This window comes from Hetaerina americana, unplaced genomic scaffold (genome assembly GCF_022747635.1).
Source record: "Hetaerina americana unplaced genomic scaffold, ioHetAmer1.1.p SCAF_4, whole genome shotgun sequence".
In the NCBI taxonomy this organism is placed as follows: domain Eukaryota; kingdom Metazoa; phylum Arthropoda; class Insecta; order Odonata; family Calopterygidae; genus Hetaerina; species Hetaerina americana.
In genome coordinates this window covers 6,781,411-6,801,453 of record NW_027286985.1, presented here as the reverse complement: position 1 = coordinate 6,801,453, position 20,043 = coordinate 6,781,411, and the positions used below count along the sequence as shown (strand labels likewise).

The window sequence follows — 20,043 nt, the reverse complement described above, 5'->3', positions numbered from 1 at the left end:
GTTCATTTATCTTAAATTCACATCAGCATTGTACAAATAACATGAAAACAGATATCACATACAAGAAAAATGATCCAAAAAGGATCTTGAGCTTATATACAATGAATTATGACCAAGCATCGTAGAGATCCAACAATAAGTAGATTCAGAAACTAATTTATCATTCAACTATTATTTATTAAATTGAGGAACTGATTATTTTTATCATTGATTCTTTGAATTTTTATTTAGATTCTAATGATATATTAAGTTTTTAATAGGCTGTGGTGTAAAATGACGTTGGTTTTCAAGGCACCCATGCAACAAAATACCTAAAAAATACACCAATATAACAGTACAAACACCAATTACTAATTGCAAAAATTATTAACCTTGCTGGGGATTCGAACCCAAATCCCTCAATGTCTGGCAGAGTGATTTAGTCAGTTAAGCTACCAAGGTATCCTATTAAACTTTGAAATTCTGGGGGCTTTAAAGGAACCAGTTCTTATGATGAGAAATCGTACACACAATATCAATGGTATTCTTAATCGTATGCAGTGCACCACAATCAATGTGGTTAAAGCCAATGTTTATAACAGAGGCCAACAAATTCAAAGAACCTTAGGCAAATTAAAAGAACAGCTGGAGATGCCATGGCTATAAATTTAATGGAGTCATCTGCTAATACGAGGTTGGGGTGAAATTTTTCTGGTCTGATAAAGGAAAACAGCTTTTTTTTATTTTTTCACTTTATTATCCAACATAACCTCCATCAAGATTAATATATTTTTCGTGATGGAGCATTAATGCAGTGATACTATTTTTATAATCCAATATATGATATAATAATTTTTATAATGCATTAAAATCCACCAAAATTAAAGTAAAGTTGTATATGCAGGGTTTTGTCATAATATCTTGTTTCTCTGAAGACCCAAAAATTTCATTGTGAAAGTTGACACCTAGGTAGCAAAACTGGTTAAAGTACTTGGGCAGAGATCAAGGGATTTTTACACTGAAATTAATGCATTTTAATGCAAATTCTGTTAGAGTTACTGTCATAGTTCCTTCAGGAATTTTTGAAAAAAATACTTACATCAACATTTAGCAACCAAATATGAAAGTTATGAGGGTAAAAAAGAAACTATACATTCTCACAATTAAGATTTAATATTTCACGACCATGGTTTCAATCATCAGATAAAATACAGAAACATGTTTTCAACGTATGTAGTCTGGCTCCAAGAGGGGAGTAAGGGAGTAGACTTACCCCCTCTCCCTTACTCTCCCTACCTCACCCCCTCTACTTTCCCTAACTCCCCTCTTGGAGCCAGACTATGTAAGTTGAAAAAATGTTGATGATTGTAACTTGATGATGATGTGCAGCATTGAAACCATGGTCGTGAAATGTTAAATCTTTATTATGAAAGTGCATAGTTTCTTTTTTACCCTCATAATGAAGGAATTCCACAAATTTAAACCTGAAACTATTATGTTTATCAAATATGAAAGCATGCCATAAGAGGGCCATATCAACATTGAAACATTCCATATCATCTGTAAGACAACTATACATTTCACAAAGATATATAATAAATAAAGCTATTCTTTCCAAGATTTATTATGGAAAGTAAGCTTAATAATATCAAAGCTACTCTGTTTACCTCTCTAAATCATTAAAGATCATTAATTATTTTATTTTTATTTGTTCAAGTACCCTGCAAGCCACCGCTAGGGTGTGTGGCAGGAGGTGAATAAGCACCAGATTAATTTTGACCCGAATATGATCCTACAGTGACCCTACAGGGACAGGGTTATTCTGATCCCTTATAATTTGTGGAAAAAATTATATTTCAAGTCTATCTGTTCTACACTTAATCTCTCTGTTTTTATTGACATGATATCTCCTTCTGTAGTGCAATAGGGGTGGTAATATATTTTCAACATCACTATCAAATAAACTTCTTTCCAATACATGCAAGATATTTAATCTGTAATTCAACCTTTGCTGCATAAGGGATTCCCAGGATTTTCCTCCAATATTTTGGATACGCTACTAAGTTATTACAATGTTTTACAAATCTAGCTCCTCTATGCTGCACACGATTCAATTCAGCCATTAATCTAACTTCGTGAGGATCCCATATATTTGCAGTATATTCTAAATGAGACATAACCAATGATAGATAACATTTCTCTTTGACCTTTTCATCGCATTTACCCAGTACTCTTCTAATAAATCCTAATTTTTTGTTAGCTTTTCCACATATTCCCCATATGTTTTTCACCCAGGAGAGATCGTGAGTGAGGGTAATGCCTTAGTATTCAATCGAGTCCATGCATTCCATTTCGATGCTCCCAATACAGTAGGCATTTGGGTGGGAATTGCCCTTTTTTCAAAATTTTATGACTACACATTTTTTTTAGTTTAATTTTGATTGCCAAGTGTCTTACCAGCATTGTATAGCATTCAGGTCATCTGACAAAGCTGCCATGTCCTCAGGATCATGGATATAATGGGAAACCACTGCATCATCAGCAAATAAATGTATATTACTATGACTAGACTATGGCGACTAGTGGCTATGGTGTTAATGCTGTTAACGTAAATAAGTAATAAAAGAGGTCCAATGACACTTTCCTGGGAAACACCTGAAGAAACTTCTTCCGCATTCGAGCTAACTCCATCTATGACTACTCTTTATACCCGACCAGTCAAAAAGTCTTTCATTCAACCACGGATATTTTTATCTATGTCATATGCTTCTAGCTTTGTGATCAGTTTACTTTGAGGTACTTCGTTGAAGGCTTTCTTAAAATCTAGACAAATTGCGTACTCAGCAACATTGATTTTTCCCGAAGTAAGAATATCATGAACAAAAAGCGTAATCTGTGTCTCGCAAGATCTATCTTTTCGGAAACCGTGCTCTTTTTGCATTAATAACTCCTGATTATCGAGGTTTCTCATGATCGAACTAGCAAATATATGTTCCGTTACCTTGCACAAAATGGATTTGAGGGATATAGGTCCTCTAATTGCTCGGTTCCTCCTTGTCTCCGTTTTTAAATATTGTTTTTACCTCAGCCGCTTTCCAATCTCTTAGAACCTTGTGATCTACCGGCAATTTCTTAAATATTATTTCTAGATACGGTGCAATTTACGAAGTCTGTAGATCCTTAAAAATACGAGCGGGTATTTCATCGGGCCCGGAGGATTTATTGGGGTAAATATTTTTCAGCAAACGTTCTTTTCTATTAAATGAGATTTCAATTATGGGCATCTCTTCACCGGCACGATTTGGTAAACTACTGTGGATATTTTGTGAGATATTTGTGAAGACTCTTTGAAAGAAGGAATTTAATGAGTTAGCCTTTTCCAGACTGCTTGTTACTCTTTCGCCTTTATCAATTTTAAGTGAATTAACTGTTGACTCCCTGAACTTCTCTCACGTGCAACCAAAATACTGTCAAATTCTATTTCAAATTTTTCGCTTATCTTTCTCTTTTGAATTTGCTTAAAGCTTTCCGAAATTCCTTGCTGGCTTTCGGTCTAGATATCTTGTAATCATAAGTGATCTCAACTCTTTTGTTGCTGGAGATATCATCCCTAATATTTTTCATCTTGGCGTAACATTGCCTTTGGCGTTGCAATGTTTTTATATCATCCGCGTTGTACCATCTAGGTTCCGTGGTATATTTTATAAATTTACTGGGAATGAACTTATTCACTGCCGAGCGCTTGGTCTAAAGGAAGTGATTTCACGTATCCTCAGAATTTCAGAGATTATGTTTCTTAAAAGAAGCAAATTGATTCTATAGCACGCAGTTTAGGCCATTGTAGTCCCCTTCTCTAAGCACGTAAATATTCCTTTTAGGCTTCTTATTTCGGACCCCATGAAGCGAAAACTTAGCATTTATTGCCCTGTGGTCAATAATCACTTTTATATTTTCTTTAGTTATGGCTTTTTCGGGAATATTCGTTTCTAACAAATGAAGAATATTATCGTCTGTAGTTGGTTAAGTGACAAGTTGATTTAATGAGTTCAACGCAAAAGAATTCGAAATCTCCACCGACTATAACTTCGCGATTATCGTGTTGGGATAAAAAAAACCTTTGTTTTGCTGGTCTAACTCTAGTATTGAATCGTCTCTGTCTTCTGGCGGTCTGTAAAATGCGCATATATAAATTCTTTTGGATTGAGGACTTTTAATTGAGCGAGGACTTTTAATTGAGAGCTTTTAAATTAAGCCCTCTCCAAACCATTACCTAATATTACCCCAGCCCTGCTGACCTAAGAACTTTTTGCCTGCAATAAAGAGGCTGATTTGATTTACTCTGTCATCTCTTTAAATGGAAAAAGATTTTGGGAACATTTTACTCTCGGCAATATCAGTGGAGAGCCAGCTTTCTGTCTCAGTAATTATACCTGCGCCTGTGCTTTGAATATGGTGATGATATTCGGAGACTTCGTTTTTTTATGCTTTGGTAATTAACTACCAGTACAGATAATGTTTCTTGACATAATGGTTTTTTAAATTTTTATTGAGGATCGTCTTCTTATTAATATTGAATCCCTAATAAAATTTTCCATCCGATGCTATCTGATTCGCGTTAAATGAAATATTGCTAGCTCTGACCCTCACTTAATTTAAAGCTAAATAATCATTCGAGGTGGCATACTGGAAGTGAAATTTCTATTCACCTGCACAAGTCAGTGCTGAATATGTCTATCCTGGAGTCTTTGGTGAGATAAGGGTGGAATATGGTTGCATCCGTCCCAGTGATTTTGTTGCACTTTTCACCAGACCATGTTGACAGCGTGCTTGAATTCTGCCATCTCACAATCTCCCCGAGTTGCCGGACACCTTCCACTGTTGGAGTTGGACCATTCTCACTCCAGCCAAGCTTCACTTCATAGCGACCATCAAATGTGTTATTTTTCTGCAGTCAGCCGACCAGGAGAGTGGATTATTTTGTGAAAAGAAATCAAACACCCAAAATTCAAGTTGTAATTGTTGATTTTGCGAATATCCAGATAGAAAACTTCAATTCTCTAAAGCAAACAAATCATGATAAAAATAAAAACTTTCAAAAGTAATACATTTTTTAATTTACTTATGTCTAGAAGTAGTGTTGCATGCATTTTAGAATACCCAGGCAAGTTTAAAGGGCATGTTAATCTGTAAATTCTAGCTCTTTAGCAAAGGATACTATTTGCATTGAAAGCAGTGCTTTTTATCAATTCTAATTGATAGCAACTTTAATTACTTGAGAACAATGAAAATTATTTGGAATGATGCCTAATCTCTGTCAAAAAGTAACAAAGAAACAGGTGTTTATTACAAAGACTTGAAGATTTTAGAAGACTAGAAAGACAATGTAAGTTAGTGCACTATAAAATGAATGATAATATTGCGGGATACAAAGAACAGTCTCACAAAATTTGAGCAGATTATCGCCATAATTAAATTATGCAAAAAAATTTAAATATGTATCAATGTCAAAATTAATGTTGTTGGTGTTGTAGTTGAACTCATGCGAAAGATGTAAGAAAAAGATTTACTTGAGTTATTGTTATAAGCATCTAAACATCAAAATAAAGTTATGGCTTATAAAAATATTATTATCATTAGATACTCACATATCTGAATAGAGAAAATAGTAGACCCCTATTGTCAGGACTTCTTATGACCGTGGCAGGATTTTCTGCCATAATTTTTTCACAGATCAATCCATTTATACCTGTCATGCAATCAATGAAGGGGACACCATCAAAAAGAATGTTTTTCACTGAATCTGTGAGAAAAATGTCATCTGTAGGGAATACTTTATTCCAATCTATTTTTATAGGGAGCGGCAACGTTTCACCAACCAGCAAGGCACCCTTAAGAGAATAAAATAAATAGAAAAAGGTAAATAACTGCTAAATTTGTAGGTTATAAAGGAATGGAGAGCACAAACAAAAGCTGAAATATGGACCAAGATAGTACCAAATGACCTATTTAATATTGATACATATTTTCAGATATGGTATCTACACATTTTGAATGAAACTATTCCATGTATTCCATACAAATATAAGGTTCTTTATTCATTTTGATAAATTATAAAACATATTTAAAGTCACTAATATAAATATATCTCATCATATAAACAATATATATGTATGTGTATGTTTGAGTGTAGATATATAGTACATGGGAGGGATACATACAATTGGAGGGACAGGAGGATAATCCATACTCTGTACATGTGTCAGACTGCTCATTGTGAGTGGGGGTCAAAGAGTCCTGATGGACAATGTTAGGAAGAGGTGTAAGGTAAGGTTGTTCATTATCACCCATGTTGTTCAACGTATATGCAGAGGAAATGATTAAAGAGGCATGGGAAGAACAGGAGATTGGAATGAAAATCGGCGGCGAATACGTCAAATCAGTTAGGTTCACTGATGACCAAGCTGTAGCATGTCAGTGGCCAAGTGGTTGCGATAATTGCTGAGTGAATTGTAAATTCAGTGCAATAGATATTGGATGAGAGTAAATGTAAATAAAACAAAGTTTAGGCGATTTTCCAGATGGGGAGAGGCTAAGTTAAACGTTAACATAGTAGGGCAAAACCTAGAAAAAGTGGAACAATTTACATACCTGTATCTCGGAAGTGTTTTGGACCAACACGGTCAAAGTAGTGCGGAAGTAAGGAGAAGAATTGCGCTAGGCAAAGAGGCTTTCACAAGGAGGAGGGAGTTGATGACAGGGAAGTTGAGTAAGGATATTAAGAAAAGACTCGTAAAAACCTTGATATGGAGCGTAGCTATGTACAGTGTGGAAATATGGTCACTGAAGCAGTATGATACGAGGGCCATCCGGAAAGTAGTACCCGTTCGTGAAATAAAAAGACAAAAGTAAATATTAACAAACATAAAAAATTTTATTTGAAAGAGGATACTTTAAACTACTTCTCAATATAATCTCCAAGCAAATTAAGGCATTTGTCATAACGTGTGACAAGTTTCTGTATTCCTGCTGCATAGTCCTTCGCCGCCAGCTCATTGAGATACGCGAGGGACCCATCTTGCACAAATTTTTGCATAATGCAGATGGTGTTTAACAATTTCATGAACAATTGTTCGAGAAACATTGGGAAAATGCTCACAGATGTCATCAATTGTGACGCGCCGATCGTTCCTCACGAATTCGTCAACTGAGCTCACCAGTTGGTCTGTAATGACAGACGGTCTCTCCGAACGCTCATCGTCGTGTGTGTTCCCCCTCCCCATGTTGAAGTTGCGACACCACCGCCGAACAGACGACTCGTCCATTACATTGTCTCCATACACCTCCTTTAATTGGCGATGAATATCACATGGGCGAACGTTTCTTGCATTGAGGAATTTAATCACTGCCCTCACTTCACAACTGGCGGCGTTCTCAATTTTTTTAAACATTGTAAACAATCACAGAAACAACACAGGCAATGCTAGCGTCACGCAACTTGGCTCAGAGAAGGCAGACAAGCCACTGAAGCTATCTGACCTCGTCCAGCGGCTACTCGCGTCGTCAGCACTTCATGCGGCACGAACGGGTACTACTTTCCGGATGACCCTCGTAGAAGTAGATTGGAGGCTTTTGAAATGTGGGTGTGGAGAAGAATGGAGAAGGTGAAATGGACAGAGAAGAAAACAAATGAGGAAGTACTTGGTATGGTGGGCGAAGAGAGGGGATTCTTGGGAGAAATACAAAGGAAACAGGAAAAATGGATGCCATGCTTCTTTTGCTTTATTTGTTGCCCACCTCAATTTATTGTTTAACTCTTTGTACTTCATTTTGCCTAACTCTGTATTTACATTCTTCATATATATATATATATATATATATATTACCTTGATCAAAAAGTTCCCGGAATAACCACCGTGTGGCGCTCCCATCGTTCCGATTTGAGTTCTGTTTTTTTTGTTAAATTGGTACATCTGTTGTTGATATTCCCTTTAAATCTTAGTGTCATAACTTGACATTTGCAAAAGTTACGTAGCCAAGAGTACATCTATCTCTGTGTGTGTTGGCGATTTTTTACAATTGCAGAAATGGATTTAAATTTGCAACAACGAACTTGTATTAAATTTTGCGTAAAAAACGGATTTAGTGGCGCACGGACGTTGGAAATGTTGGAAAAGTGTTTCGGCAACGATTCTCTAAAAAAAACGGTCGTTTACCAGTGGCAAGAGCGGTTCAGAAGTGGTCGTGAGTCAATCGAAGATGATGAACGCAGTGGCAGACCATCGACATCGAAAGTCGGTGAAAAAATTGATAAAGTAAAAGAAATGTTGGTCAATAACCGCAAATTAACCATCAGAGAAATAGCGGAGGACTTGAACATTGCCTATGGATCCGCCCAAGACATTGTGGTTAATGATTTGGGTTTCCGTCGTGTAGCAGCAAAGTTGGTGCCAAAATACCTCAATTTCATGCAAAAAAGAGACCGTGTTGACGTCGCAAAAGACATGATTTGCGAGGCTGAATCCGATCCCACATTCATCAAAAGGATCATTACTGGAGACGAGACGTGGGTTTATGAGTACGACACGCAATCCAGACATCAGGCAAGTGAATGGCGTTCACCAAATGAGCCGAGACCAAAAAAACCACGTCGTTTTCAGTCAAAAAAGAAGGCAATGCTGACGGTTTTCATGGATTACAACGGTGTAGTGCATCATGAATTTTTGCCAGAAGGCCAGACAGTAAACAAAGAGTATTATTTGGGCGTTATGAGACGTTTTGCGTGAAGCAATTCGCCGAAAGAGACCAGAAATGTGGGCAGAAAACTCGTGGATTTTGCACCATGATAACGCACCGTCGCACAGTGCTATCATTATTCGTAATTTTTTGACGAAAAATGCAACAAATACCATCCAACAGCCACCGAATTCACCTGATTTGGCTCCCTGTGACTTCTTTCTGTTCAATCGAGTTAAAAAACCATTACGGGGAACGCGTTTTAGCAGCCGAGAGGAAGTAATGGAAAAATCGCAGGAAGCACTGATGGACATACCGAAAACCGAATATAAAAAATGTTTCGAGGATTGGATCAAGCGCTGGCATAAGTGTGTTGCAGTCGATGGGGATTACTTTGAAGGGGACAATATAGATTTAGATGAACAAACTTGTATTTTTAATTTTCTGAATAAATTCCGGGAAATTTTTGATCAAGGTAGTATATATAACGACCATAAACACAGTAATCAACCTGAAGGTCGCTCAATAGGTGATGGTAGAGTTCACCCAGTAATAAGCCCTATACGGCGTGTGAAATTCACACGTCAGGGTAGGGGGGCCAACTCCTTTCCCTGTGCCGGGGATGTGGGGAGAGGGGAGCAGATCTGATAAGTAGACATGTATTACATTGGGGGCAGTTGCAAGTAGGTGAAATATGAGGAAATTTGTCATAAAATAGGTAGCACAAAGTTTGAGTCCTGTATCAGATGTGGGGTTGTTTTTATGTGGTGTGTGTGGTCAGGTGGAGCGGTGGATTTTATTTTGAAGGAGCTTTTCTGGGTGACTGCATTTGTGAAGTGCATGGTGTAGATTGTGGAGGTATTTGTTGAGAGTGGCTGTGGTGCTGCAAATTCAGTGTCCACGGATAGAGAGAGAGTTGGGAATCGAGCATTTGGTGTGGAAAGGATGACAGCTGGTATAATATTCTTTTTTCACAGTTAAATTCACTTCTTCCATTTCAGACTCCACCATCACCTTTCTTGGCACGACATCTCACTTCACAATAATAAATTTATCACTTCTGTACATATTAAAATCAGTAACAATTAACAATGTCTACATTATAACAGATACCTGTAGCAATAGAGTAATATACAGTGGAGTTGACAAAAGCCCACATGGGGCTGCCATAATGTTGAATAAAAAGTTAGGAAGAAGTGGGGTTGACAACACGAGGAAGCAACAAATAGAGCATTACTAATTGAGGTAATAATAGAACCGATGAAATTTGTCATTGTACTGATTTACATGCTACCAAGCAATCATAAGGAGGAAGAAGTTGAGAGGGTATACGATCATTTAGAGGACATAATCTGGTTAAGAAATAGATAATAGAAGCATTAACTTGATTGACAAGGAAGGAGTATCAGCAGGCTGTAGAGAAAATCATGAGTGAGGGAAAGGAGCTGAGTATCATTGAAGAGAAATGGCAGTATATCAAAAAAGGGATATTGAAAGCCGCAAAAAAAACTATTGGAAATGTTAATGGGAAAATGAGACGGAAACCATGGAACACGAATGAGATGCTTTGAAAGATAGATGAGAGAAGGAAATGAAAGTATGTAAATTCAGAATTAGGTAGAATTAAGTAAAAAGAGCCAAATGATAAATTGAGACGAGTAGCAAATAGAGCAAAAGTAGCATGGTAGAAGATGCAATGCGTGCACATGGAAAGTTTGCAGAGGAAGGGTGAAATTGGTGCACTAAACCAGAAGATTGAAATATTATCGGGAAATAAGAAAGAAAAATTTGTGTTCAAAGTTAGAGACACAATAGTACTAAACCAGAAAAGGCCTAAGAGAGATGGCAGGAATATATAGAAGAATTGTACGATAAAGAAATTAGGCCAGGAAGGTTCGACATATGAAGAGAATATGACGCAAATGAAGAAAGCTTAGCCCCAGGCTTACTTGGTGGTCTAGAGGGTATTTAGACTAATGAATTCAAGGCCGCGATGGTAGATGAATTTCCTGCAGAACTACTGAAAGGTGTAGGAAAATATTGGAAGAATAGTTTTTATGGACTAGTTTGCAAAATTGGTGGGAAAGGAATCTGGCCGGAAGACTGTTGGAACAGTGTTAGTTCCTATTCCAAAAAAGTAAAGGCTACATCATGAGAGGGCATCAGAACAATAAGTTTCATTTCGCACATAGCTAAAATGGTCTTATGGGTCCTACTGGGTCTTCATTGGGTATGTTTGTGTTGTGAGCATGGATACTGTGAAATAAATTATTGAAACATTTTTTGAATCACAATCAACATATCAATACATGCCAACATATATACAGTGCAAAATGCATATGAGTAAAAAATAGAAAATGAAACAATGTAAATTGGCTTCTGTCCATTTCCCATTATACAAATATATGTACATAGCAACAAGGAATAATTAAATAACAAAAAAATCTATGTGCATATATAAATTCTGTATAAAACAGGACCATTACAAGGTGAAACACTAGAAATGAAATCAGGGAAACCTTTCTTAAAATAGTATGATTTTAAAGATCATTGAAAAAGGCAAATATGTAAGATATATTCTTTCGGTAAATTTTCCAAATTAGGAGCTGATTTGAGTACGAATTAGCGACAGATTATAATCACCATTACTAAAAAAGAAAGAAAGACTCGTACTTTTCCACAGATTTTATTATACGGTACAACGCGTTATATAGATTATAATCGTATAATTGTTATTTAATTATTCCTTGTTGCTATGTACATATATTTGTATAATGGGAAATGGACAGAAGCCAATTTACATTGTTTCATTTTCTATTTTTTACTCATATGCATTTTGCACTGTATATATGTTGGCATGTATTGATATGTTGATTGTGATTCAGTTCAGGTAATGCCTCTCAAATCCCCAAAAATATTGAACAAACAAGCACTTGCGTTAAAACAACATATAACCCACGTAAATTTAATAAAATTGGTGCCTCTACATACATAACAGATAGCAATGCAAGTGAATGTAATTCTTTTGTCTCTGTTCACCACGAATCGTCTCAAAACAGTTTTGTTAGCGTACATAAAACCGAAAAACAAGAAGTTATTAGCCATATTAAAATTATAACATTAAATTGCCGTAGCATTAGAAACAAAATATCGGATATTGAACATATTTTTGTCAGTACAAACGCAGACATAGTAGTTGGAACAGAAAGTTGGCTCACGGGAGATATAGCAAACAATGAGGTTTTTCCAAACGGCTTCACAATTTACAGAAGGGACAGACCAAATAGGTTGGGTGGGGGAGTATTCATTGCAGTAAAGTCACATCTTAGTAGCCAACGATATGAATGCGACGTAGATGACATAGAAAGCGTTTGGTGCAACATTAAGGACTACAACGGCAGAAGCCTATACGTGTGTTCATTTTATAGACCCCCAGATTCTAACACAGATGTCCTACACAAGCTCGACGAACAAATATCCACTATCAGCAGCAGACAAAGCAACAGTATTACTATAATCGCTGGTGACACAAATCTACCGTCAATTGACTGGGAAAACTACTGCGTGGGAAAATCTGCCAAAAACAGAGATTCATGCCAAGAACTCCTTCATATATTCACAAAACACTCCTTAGAACAAATAGTTAAATCACCAACACGGGGCCAAAGCATACTAGACATCTTTGCGACTTCTATGCCCGAAATCATTACTAACATTGAAATAATAGACGGAATCAGTGACCATAAGGCTATTCTTGTGGAGTTAAAAACTAAGTTCGTCAAAATAAACAAAGAAAAGCGTAAAATATACCTATACAACAAGGCAAATTTTAACGGACTAAGAGAATATTTAAAGATAAAATTACCGGAATACAAGACAAAAACACTGACAACAAATACAGAGAACACTTGGAATTATTTCTTAAATATTTTACGCGAAGGAATAAAGACGTACATCCCGTCCAAACTCAAATGCGACAGTAAGGAACCTAGATGGTACAACGGGGAAGTCAGATCGGCATTAAGAAGGCAAAGAAAGCTACAGTCAAATTTCAAAAAGAGTTTAAAAAGTGACGATATAAGTTTTGTGAATACAACCAAACAGCTACTAAAAGAATGTCGTAGTAAGACGAAAAGTATTATGCGCACAGCACTACACTCTTTTAAATCTAAAATGCTAAGCGAATATCTTGAGGAAAATCCAAAGTCATTCTGGTCCTATGTTAGGGAAATACAGGGTAAACGTCCCACTGTTCACTCTTTGAAGACGGAAAATGGAGAAATCATTACAGATAGCGTGAAAAAGGCAAATATTTTAAACCATTTTTTCCAGAGCGTCTACAACAAAAACACAAACGCACCAAACGATCCTCCACACCCACCCGGGGAACACATGAGCGATCTTACACTGACCAAGCAGGGAATAGTACATCTGCTCCGTAGTATCAAAGCACACAAGGCACCTGGTCCGGAAGAAATACCTGCTAGAATATTAAAGGAATTAGCTGACGACATTGCCCCATTTTTACATATTGTTTTTCTAAAATCGATAGAAGAAGGCTCAGTGCCTCGCGACTGGAAGCTAGCCCATATAACTCCCATCTATAAAGGCGGCGATAGGGATAAACCAACCAATTACCGACCCATTTCTTTAACATCGATCTCTTGTAAAATATTGGAACACGTTATTGTCACTAACATTATGAAATTTCTTGATAGTAGGAAAATACTAATCCACAACCAGCACGGATTTAGGAAAAGCAGATCTTGCGAAACACAACTTGGTCTCTTCATTCACGATATACTTAGATCGGGAGAAAACAACACCCAAGTCGATGCAGTATTCCTGGATTTCAAAAAAGCCTTCGACAAAGTCCCACACAATAAATTGTTACACAAACTTAAATACTATGGGATCAATGAGAAAATAATTAATTGGATTAGGGACTTCTTGTCAAACTGCAAACAAATAGTAGTCATAGATGGGTTGTGCTCAACGGAGAGAGATGTTACTTCGGGCGTCCCCCAGGGAAGTGTAATAGGGCCTCTTCTGTTCTTAATATACATAAATGACTTAAGCACACACGTTAGTAGCAATCTAAGGTTATTTGCTGACGACACGGTGATATACAGGGAAATAAGGAGCCAACTAGATCGCGAGCTACTCTCTAGAGACTTAGACAATATCTCGGGATGGTGCAATAAATGGGGATTAACACTTAATATAGATAAATGTGCAGTTTTGAAATTTTGGAATAAAGGAAGCGAGGAACAGGATATAAACTACAAAATAGAGGGTTCAGTATTGACTACGGCAAATCAAGTTAAATATTTGGGGGTTGTTCTAACACCACGCCTTTCATGGGGAGCACATATCAGGACAATATGCGGATCAGCTTTAAAGAAACTTGGCTTCATAAAACGGGTGGTGGGGAAATGTAATGAAAAAGTTAAAGAGAGGTGTTATTTTGCTCTAGTTAGACCTCATTTGGAATATGCCGCAAGTATTTGGGATCCGTGGGAGAAAATTTGGCAAAAAGAATTAGATAAAGTCCAGAGAAAATCCGCTAGATTTGTTAAAAATTGTTATGATAAAAACACAAGTGTGACAGGTCTCTTAGGGGATTTAGGCTGGGAACCACTTGAAGTGCGGAGAGAACAAGCGAGGCTTAGACTTTTAGAAAGGTTCAGAACAAACGAGTTTAAATATGACACTGAAGGAATTATAATGGCCCCACACTACTTAGGTAGATCAGACCACAAAGATAAACTAAGGGAGATAGATTCCAAGACAGATAGGTACAAATACTCATTCTTTCCCCGAACAATCAGTAATCATAATAGCAAGAAACCGAAGTCACTTTAGAAATATTAAAAACTTTGAATTTACAAGTCGGAACAAAATTAAACACTATAGAGATGTTAGGTATACTTTCAGGTGCATGTGTATGTTAGTTGGTAGTTTGAGTGTTTGCATGTGTGTGGGGTGTAAGTGTTCATGCATGAATGTATGCCATGTTTTTTTTATATATGATTTTGTCGTTATTGCATGCGATTTTTTTTTAAATTATTTTTCTTTTCTAAATTATGGGTGGTGTCCTAGCACCCCCCGCCACACGCCCTTGCGGCGGCTTGCGGGGTATTGAGTAGATGTAGATGTAGATGTAATCATTTCAAAACAGTAATACGCAGAGGTATAAACAGGAATAAGAACCAAATATTTAAGTGGAGCAAAACCGCATGCCCTTTAAGAGAATGGTATTGATATATTATTCATACAGGATCTGTATCATTGTTACTTGATAGTTCATTACATCGTCTAATCATTCTGTAAATTGCACGAAAATAAGGAAGACTCCAGAATATTTTCACATTGACAAATTTAATCTTATAATCATATTTGGAAATTTGAAAAATAGAGTCTATAGGAGAGCGGGACAGTCCATAAGATGATTACAGAGCTTTGTTAAGAATGTGAAATCAATAATCTTCTCCTTAGAGATAATGTAGTTATATTTACTTTGATAACATTATAATACAGCATTTAAAATGGCCAAGATGTACTAGACATCAACTATCACGAATAGTTCATTCATAATTCTTATGTATTTATATGTCTCTCTGTCTTGCTTACTATGTCATATTCTAACATTTATAATATCTATGAAACATATAACATCTATAAAAATACTATTAACATTAGTTAATAATGGCAATTAACTTGCAAAAATTTGTAACCAAAAAGGGAAAGGTAATATGATTGAAAGAGAGATGGCCAAATCGATGTCAATGCCCACAGATCAAGAGGTGAAAACGGTTCGAAAACAAAATTGAAGCTAGAGGGTGATGCAGAGGTTATATTTTAGCATCATTTAAGTTTTCCCTTCTGGGGGTGCTCCACGACGTGCGTCCCTATACCCTATAACACTCCTGTACTGGGATTTTTCAAATATATTTAGACAGTAAACAGTAAGTATATGTAACTCCAGTGAAATATTACAGACTCAAAGCATACAAAGCGTACAAACTAGAAAAATGCTTATTAGAGAGATGCAGTTCAGTAGTTTGTAGTGACAATTGGGCTCCAGGACCGCAGAAATGTTGCAGAGAAGGGTAAACAAACAAGCCTAATTTGCAGATGATAGGGGTTTTTCTACTCACCATGATGGCAACATTGAGGATCGTTATTTTATCAGTTTCCTTCAGACCGCCAGAAGCCTCGGGGTCAAACACAAAGTTAGTTTTTTGATAATATGCTGCAGTACCATTTTTCTCATTAGTAACAATATCAACCTTTTCCCTGTATTCCCTGTGTAAAAAACAGATACACAATCAAGGATGATTACAAGCTGATAGTAATATATGCGACTTAAATAATACGATTTTTGTATATATGTAAGGTTAAAGCACACAATAGCAGTGATTTTTAGGAGAAACAACTGAAAGATGAGATCATTTATACTATTAGCATAGGAAAAGATAAGAAGGGGATGGGAGAAGGTTGGATAGAAATTGGCCTCGGCATTACCCTACTCATCACGAAATGTGCAAAGGGGTCCACAGTTTAACGACGGTCGGCGATCTCCACTTGAAGTTTGGTGCACATAGAATTCAAGTGAGGATCTGGATACTCCGGAAAATGCTGCTACCGCCGGGATCGATAGAACCTATGTATAGAGCTGGGGGTGTCTGACGTTTTTAGTAAATATCTGCAAAAGTCACATCGATTCTGCGACGAAATACTATGGTTAACTTATAGGTAGTATTTTTGGTTAAATCAATGGTTGGTCTAGAACGTTACGACTAATTTACTGGGGTTCATCTTCAATATGTTAGAAAGTCTCGATATTGTGCCCTCTGCTTAGCAGACTCTCGACTGCCTCCGTGTGCTTTCGAAAGTTATCTGACTAATCTGTGATGGCCACGAGATATTTTCCTTCAGTATCCCAAACAATAGGTTGCCCTTCAATAACTGCAGAGCCTGACTCTTCCTCCAGGGATGGATGCACTGTCTTGTTTTTGAAAAAACACTTGTCTGAATTAACATTGAATGCTGATTTTTCATCTGTCTGCTATGACACGAAATTATCTTGTTCATAGACTTTCGGCATTTCCTAATGCATTGCTCGCGTCTACATTTCTACAAATTATATCTTAATCGCCTCCATGTAGTGTTACTGCGGAATACTTCCATTCTTATACAGGGAAGTGTACCGGGAAAATGTTAAAAAGCTTTGGTTCTCGTACCTACTCCTAAGGATACCTGCTCTTGTACTTTTATCCTGATACTTTTTGAACTTTTGTCTAGCATGATCTGTAGGTGCAATCTTACAAATCAGCTGTGATACATATAATGGATATAATAATATATATTCACTTGAGGAACTTGTGGAGATGATATCTTATTCGGAAGCCAGGCAATACCCCATCGAATGTTTTTGACACACCGATGAAGCGAATCCTTAATTCTGTTTTTTGTTGAGGGCGTCAGTTAATGATTCCAGTACCTTTCAGATATGCTGTGCGGCGTAATGAACTGAGCGTAAGCCGCGATGCTTTATTGAAATAATTTCATTGCTTTCAGCGAAATCCTCGGCATGCGTCTGGCAGTTGCTCCAGCGCCTTTGATAAGGTAGGAAAGAAGGATGTTGGTCTCAAGTGGTGTTGTATTTGAGCTTTTCCACCTTTCTTGGGAATTCATATTACCACGGCAAGCTTCTGCTCTGTGGGATAGTTACCAACTTTGAAGAAGCTTGTAACATTCATCTGGTGGATTCCTGCTTATGTAGGTATTCTTTTAAGGATTTCATCTCGCATGCCTTCATGGCCGACGGTACACCACAGAGAGAGACTATTTATCAAGATAAGATCTTTGAAGACGGGGTAAGGTACAGGCTCTTTGCAAATATTTTTCCGTATAATTTTTTCTTTTATCAGCTTTAATGACACAATCAGCCTTTGCATCAATTTCCTTGTCAGGAGGGGAAATCACTCTAAATGACATGGCTAATATTCACACTGAGCCATCTCTAAAGTTCATCTCAAAAAGATTTTCATTCCAATTAAATTCCTTATATTCTTTGCCGCTGTCTTTATACTGGCTGACAGTGATTTATATTGACGCGCATAATTTTATTTTCGCTATTTTATGAAAACCGTGATATGGCAAAAGGGACGTTTATCAATGAAACGTAGAGTAAGGAATCAATTTTCCCGGTTTCATTGATGAAGTCCCTTTCGTCAAAAAACGCTCCAACGGTTTCCAAAAAGCAGCAAAGAGGAAATTAACGATAGGTCATTACAATTCCTTCTTCTTCAAAAAATAATGAAAGTAAACAAAAACAAGAATAAATGTAATCGGCAATGGTCTCCTTCATATGAGTTATACGAGTCGTACATGCAAACTGGTCAACCCCCTGAGGTCTACGAACAACTATTGCCATTTCCTAGGCCTCCTTTTAATTACTTGACCAATATGTACAGCGTTTAAATATCGCGCCCTTTGAACCAATGTCTAGAGTGTCTAATGTCGTGCCCTTTCCACCAATGCTCCAAGTGTTTAATCTCGTGTTAAACGGACACATTTTTGAAGAGCTCATCTGTACATTGACGATCACAAATTCTTCAAGGCTTAGTGCCGGTTTTGTCGTATGAATGGGGTTAAATCCTTTCTCTTTGACTGCCGATTCTCGCGCCCCCTCTCTATATGATGCAACCCGCACATTCCGCTCCCACACATCAAGTGTCATATTTTTAAGTTTATTTAAAAAAAAATTGGTTCAGGAAATTATTCGTTTTTATTGACGAACGCGCTTCACTTACAAGGCATCCTCTTTATGAAATTGTTCCATACAAAATCATATCGAACGTTCACAATCCATGGGAGTTTTAGGGGTTTGTTGATTCGCAACTGCCCCGGGGGCATCTGGCGAGGGGTTAGAGATGAGCCCCAGGGGTTTCTCCGAAGGCACGGTCCCGAGTTTGTCCTGCACTGACCTTCGCGCCTAGGCAGTAACTGACGGGGGGAAATTTTCAATTAACGAGTTGGGATTTTAACCGACGTGAAACGATAGGCACAGACCATATCCCCAACACGTAACGGCATGTAGGTTCTTTTCGTAGTTGCCTTTTTATCTCAACAAAATATTATCACGACAAAATTATACAAGAATATCCATCTAGTAGTTAAATGTTTTAAATCCCTTTAATACGTGAAGAACCCTCCCATGAACTACAATCTTGACATAGTGGAAGGGTCAGGGCGTTAAGGTGACCCCTCGGCCTATGCTGGCGGGATGACAATTGCTCCTGGTAGGGTCACCCTCGCCAAATAGAAGGAAGGTTAGGAGCCAGACGCAAGTTGGTCCGCACAGCGTCCACTCCTCCGTGAGGCGGCTGAAAAGGCGTCTGACCGACCGCAAAGGAGTGGCCGTTGGATATTGGGGTCACTTTAAAAACACTATCGAGGAGAGAACAGTTTCAGGCTAAACTTTGTGGAATTCCTTCATGATGAGGCTAAAAAATAAGAAAAACTCTACACTTCCACACACTTTTAATGTTCTACGACCATGGTTTCGAAACTGCGCATCATCATCAGGTGTGGGAAGTGTAAAGTTTCTCTTATTTCTACCCTCACTATCGAGGAAGGCAACGGGAAAACACCTCAATTATTTATCCCAAGATTGTTATGATGGGCACTAGAGGGTTAGATTCCCGGAAAATAAGGGCGGATAGTCTTGATCGACAGGGTTTCCGCGGTCGTCATCTCACGAAATCCTTGCAAAGCAAAACCGACAGCAGCAAAATGGAATATGCAGAAGAAGAAGACAGAATTGGTTTGAATAGGAACTTGGAATTTTAGGCCAATGTTGAGTTTATGAAAATTAGAGATAATAAAGCGAGAGATGGAAAGAGGAAAAATAAATATTTTAGGTCTAAGCAGGGTGAGATGGACGGATGGTGGAGATTACTGGAGTGATATATTATAGCATAATATATTTTTTTAGTATTTTTAGTACCCTGCAAGCCACCACTTGGTGTGTGACTAGGGGATGAGAGCAAAGCGAAGGGGACGAGAGTCAGCACGGTGTTGCAATACAGGTAGATTGAGTAAAAAGGTAGGAAGAAGCGTAGTCAACATAGAGTAAGCAACGGATAGAATATTAGTTTCTCGGGAGCGGATGAAAAGAAACGTGGTGGGAGACGCAGTGCGAGGATATGATAAGTTTGCAGAGGAAGGGTGAAATTGGTGCGCTATTAAAGAAGGTTAAAGCACTACCGGGAAGTAAGAAGGGAAAGTCTTTGTTTACAGTTATAGGTAAGTAGGGTAAAA

The 20,043-nt window shown here is 37.5% G+C and overlaps 1 protein-coding gene across 1 annotated transcript in view; it reads right to left on the bottom strand.

Moving 5' to 3' along the window:
* Positions 1-20,043, bottom strand: part of Snmp2 (Sensory neuron membrane protein 2) — a 49,544-nt gene that overhangs the window by 9,713 nt on the left and 19,788 nt on the right. Inside the window, exons 3-4 of the mRNA XM_071590089.1 lie at positions 15,873-16,020; positions 4,686-4,924 (exon numbers count right to left, since the gene is read on the bottom strand). Of these exons, the coding sequence (XP_071446190.1) occupies positions 4,686-4,924; positions 15,873-16,020 (387 nt within the window). The remainder of the gene's footprint in view (positions 1-4,685; positions 4,925-15,872; positions 16,021-20,043) is intronic.